We start from the raw sequence: 4,320 nt of genomic DNA, 5'->3' as shown, positions 1-4,320 counted from the left end.
AGGACTCATGTTCCCATTATAAATGACATGATTATGTACTTGGGACCTATGTTCCCATTATAATGATATGAAAATGGTATAAAGCATAGATAGTACATGAAATGAAATAATAATATTTTATGAACTCTTAATAGTACATAGCATGAAATAATAAAATTATAAGTGCTTAATAATATTAATTTGCCCAAAGTATACCTAGACTTATGTATATAGCTTGGATCGATTGGTATACTAATTAGGGACTACAAATTGCAGTACTACTCAAAGGAGTAAACAGTGATAGACAATATATATCTGATATGATTGTTCTACTGGCTTTATGCCTGCCCTTGGCCATTGTGCCTAATATGATTTCTGGCTCCATGCCTGCCCGCTGGCCTTGTAGCTGACATGACAGATATATACATGATAGGCATACGGATGTTTAACTTGTATACTCCCATATATCCAGTCTTTATAGTCTGTCATAGGTTGCTTGGGGGCACAAATATGAGTAATAAGTCTTAAATTTAATTAAGTTCTGAAAAGATTACAGATATGAGTAATAAGCTGTAAAAATCAATTGATTATATGAGGAGTTCCCAGTAAATTAATTTGCTCCTATGGAGCAGCTAAAGTTATGAAACGACTCATAAGTAATAAGATTTAAAAATTAAATAATTACATGAAGAGACCACTGATACGAAATTAAGAAGACTGAAAATGGAATAAATTATGAAAAAATATCTCAACAAGTTTAATTGCTTTCAAAGTTCAATAAACATGTAATTGACTCAGAGTCTATGAAATATGTATCTCTATATGAAATTATACATGAAATAATTATCCTTGATTATTCAGTTATTTTTATTTTAAATTATGCACCACTAAGCAATATGCTTAGCGCGATGGATTGTTTCATCGCGTAAGTATTGAAAAGATTGACCAGTAGAGTCCAGACAGAGATTCTGAGCAGATCTGCACTAGTGTGGGAGTCACCTCAGCAGAGTATTTTTGGTAGGGCCCATGTGTATTTAGATTTTATATTTTTTTTATTTCTGTACATAAGTCAAAGATGTAATTCATTTTGAGATTGTAATATAAATTGTAAATTATTGTATATGAATTCTATTAATAAAAGTAAATGTGTTTTACATGAATTGATTCTATTAATAAAAGTATATAAAATTATTGTATATTGAACGATCTCGATTGTTTGTTGCCTGTCCATATAATGCATACAACTTTGATTGTTGGTTGAGCCAATTCGATAGGTTTATTTGAATAAGTAGTTTATCATCCCTTTAACCTGTTCTCAATCAATGTAGAGATAAAGTATGATTGTAATACCCTTTATGACTCGTTTAGAAATAACTAATTTATAAGGTGATTGAAATATTATAAAAGAAACCATAACAAATTCGAATATTTAGAATTATGAAGGCGCGGAGACACCATACTATTAAATTCACAGAACATAAGACCACATGCCATATATATATATAAATTAAACTATCAAAGTAGAACAAAATTATTTATATATTAAATAGGAGAGGCATTAAATTAATTATATGAAAAAAACAGTACTTATTCAACATATTAATTGAAGTGGCTACAATCGATTAATTAATAACTACGCATATATATATATATTAATATATGGCATGAAATAAATAATAAGAAAAAGAAAAACTAAATGAACGGGTAAAGAACACGCTTGACGATATAATTAGCAATGATCTGATTAGTTTTCTGGGTGGGATGGAAAGAATCCCAAAACACGTACTTGTCTGCATTTGCGCATGTAAATAGATTGTTTCTATTGCATGCATACCCCATCTCAAACATTCCTGTTGCGCAACATGCCACTGATGTCTCGTCAAATCCTGCATATATACATTTATTCCGACCAATATTAGACCACCATTTTTAATTTTCCTTTTTTATTTCAAATTTTTTTTTTTTAAATATAAGATTTCCATAGTTTTTTTTTTAATTTTTTACATTATGAAAATGTTTGGCCTATGTCTCAAAATATCAACTTTTTTTTTTAAATTTAATTTGGCTTTGACACAAAGTGAGAAACAAACATAATTATTATAAACTAATTAAGCAAGCTAATTCTTGAGATAAGTAACTAAATATTAAATTAATAGGTGAAGACTCAAAAATGAAGTTTAACGTGTCTAATGAACGCTTGATTACTGTTTTTAAATCATAATATCTGAATACTGTTGGAATAGTTGAAAAGAACAATTGTTGGACTATTGGCTACAGTTTTAAAACAATTTCTCCACATAACTTGGAAAACTCCATTGTCTAAATGTTTCCAATATTTCAGCAAATGAAAATTAAACACGCATGCGAATATTCACCTAGCTGTATATTAATGTGTGAACTCATTAAATATATCCATCTACCACCACCATAACCACACCCGGAGAAATTGTTATGCAAATACGATGATAGATTTTGATGGTTAATTATGGTGAAACTTATATGAGACTTACCATACTTAATGACTATAACAAAATCGATGAACGTGGATTCTAAAATTTCTCCCGTTTACTAATGACTATTAAATTAAATGCAGGCAGTGAGATATATATGTCTTCAGGATTCAAGATGACTAATTATAATTAAACAGCATTAACGGAAAATTAGAAGAAATATTCAGTTAATTACTTATTTAATTAAATGCAGACAGTGAGATATATATGTTTTCAGGATTCATGATGGCTAATTATAATTAGACAGCATTAAAAGAAAATTAGAAGAAATGTTCAGTTGATTACTCACCATATGAAGCGGGATTTCTGATGATATGCAAAAAAACGTAATATGGGTTGGAGAAGATGAGTTGGACTCCAGGAAGTTCCTTGTTCAGCTTATTCACCAAATTGTATAACTTGCCATTGAAGTCCATGGCCACAATGTTGTAGCTCTCCACACATTCATTTCCGTTCATCATGTTTGTGGTTCTTTCCAATGGCATACACCCCATTGGAGGGAGCCCTCCAAGGGATATTTTTCGAGCACCTAGACCATAAAGTTTCCTGACAAAACTTTCGGCAATTCCTGCAAGGAAAATTTGGTATTGTGAGATGCTGTACTCAGATGATCGGCCTCCTGGAACTGCATAGTAGTTTTCCACGAAGTCATTTGTTCCTATGCTTATCAGGTACAGAGCCTCTGATATAGTTTGGCTAGCTTTGTTTTCTCCAAGATAGCCTTTCAATCTCCTCTGATAGTCCTTGTAATACTCCAGTTGCTTCCAAAATGGTATCACAGACTACGAAACAAAACAAAACAAACATCAGATCATGGGAATTTGGATTTAATGATAGTGCAATAACCCTAAAATTAAACCAATTCAGAAATAAAATTTGTAAGGAAAATTAATTAGGTTGCATACAAGCACATCAGAAGTGGCATTATCATAGCCAGTTGCAGCAGAAGCAAAACTAACTCCAACAGCAAAGTCTGAAATGCCATAAGCTGGATCTAAGTAGGCTGGTACAGTTGGCTTGAGCCCTAAAGCCTCTGAGATAAAATCAGTAGCTATTCTACCATTTGAGAATCTTCCAGTCGGCCTGCCACCTTGAAAGTCACGACCATAAGGCTCAAAATTGCTCCTGGCAACAGTAGGAATATAGTCATTATTCCCAGAATCCACAGAAGAGTCTCCAAACACGATTAAAGCTGGGATTTTGGCCTGGATTGTGGTTATCAGTACTAGAAATTGACTCAACAATAGCCAAGAACCATATTTGTTCCCCATGTTTTTTCTCTCTTGTTTGTGTATGATCACTATAAGCTGGCGTGGTGTAGGGTTAAGGATCTTGTGACAAATAAATACTGGTGGGAAAGTAGAGGTTTGGTTTTCAAGTTAGTTTTCTCTCTCTCTCCTCTGGGGAGGAAGGTCGTTGGCAGTTTTAATTGCTAAAGAAAAGATGCAGCCAATCCAAGTTTGCTAATATGAAAACATCTTGCTTTTATTTATATTTCATAAGGACTTGAATACAAAGGTCGCCCAGATGTTCTGCTCAATTAATGTATAAACGTCAAATTAAACTGAAACGGAGAGGATTTGATTATTTAATTTCTTGTATTAAGTGATTGCTTCTTGACTAAAAATAGTTGGGGAAGAAAAAAAAAATCAAATTATCCTATTCAACTTGTAAGAACGGAAAGGATAAAAGGATAAGTGATGGGTACTTAGACTAAAAATAGTAGGGAAAGGATAAAAAAAAAAAAAAAAAAAAAAGCAATTCTCTTATTTTATTGGAAGAAAAAAAAATAAAAATTCAATTATCTAATTTAATTTGAAAGAAGGAAAAC

At 31.9% G+C, this 4,320-nt stretch overlaps 1 protein-coding gene across 1 annotated transcript; it reads right to left on the bottom strand.

Annotated features, from left to right (window-relative positions):
• Positions 1-1,500: 1,500 nt before the first annotated feature.
• Positions 1,501-3,926, bottom strand: LOC110664169 (GDSL esterase/lipase At2g04570). Its single transcript, XM_021823738.2, has 3 exons — positions 3,395-3,926; positions 2,779-3,271; positions 1,501-1,865 (listed from the first exon to the last, which is right to left on the bottom strand). The coding sequence occupies exons 1-3, from the start codon at positions 3,758-3,760 to the stop codon at positions 1,672-1,674; spliced, it is 1,053 nt and encodes a 350-aa protein (XP_021679430.2). The 5' UTR covers positions 3,761-3,926; the 3' UTR covers positions 1,501-1,671.
• Positions 3,927-4,320: the final 394 nt, after the last annotated feature.

This window comes from Hevea brasiliensis, chromosome 7, assembly GCF_030052815.1.
Source record: "Hevea brasiliensis isolate MT/VB/25A 57/8 chromosome 7, ASM3005281v1, whole genome shotgun sequence".
NCBI classification, from domain to species: Eukaryota; Viridiplantae; Streptophyta; class Magnoliopsida; order Malpighiales; family Euphorbiaceae; genus Hevea; species Hevea brasiliensis.
Note: the sequence above shows the minus strand (reverse complement) of the source record. Positions and strands in the feature narration are given on the sequence as shown.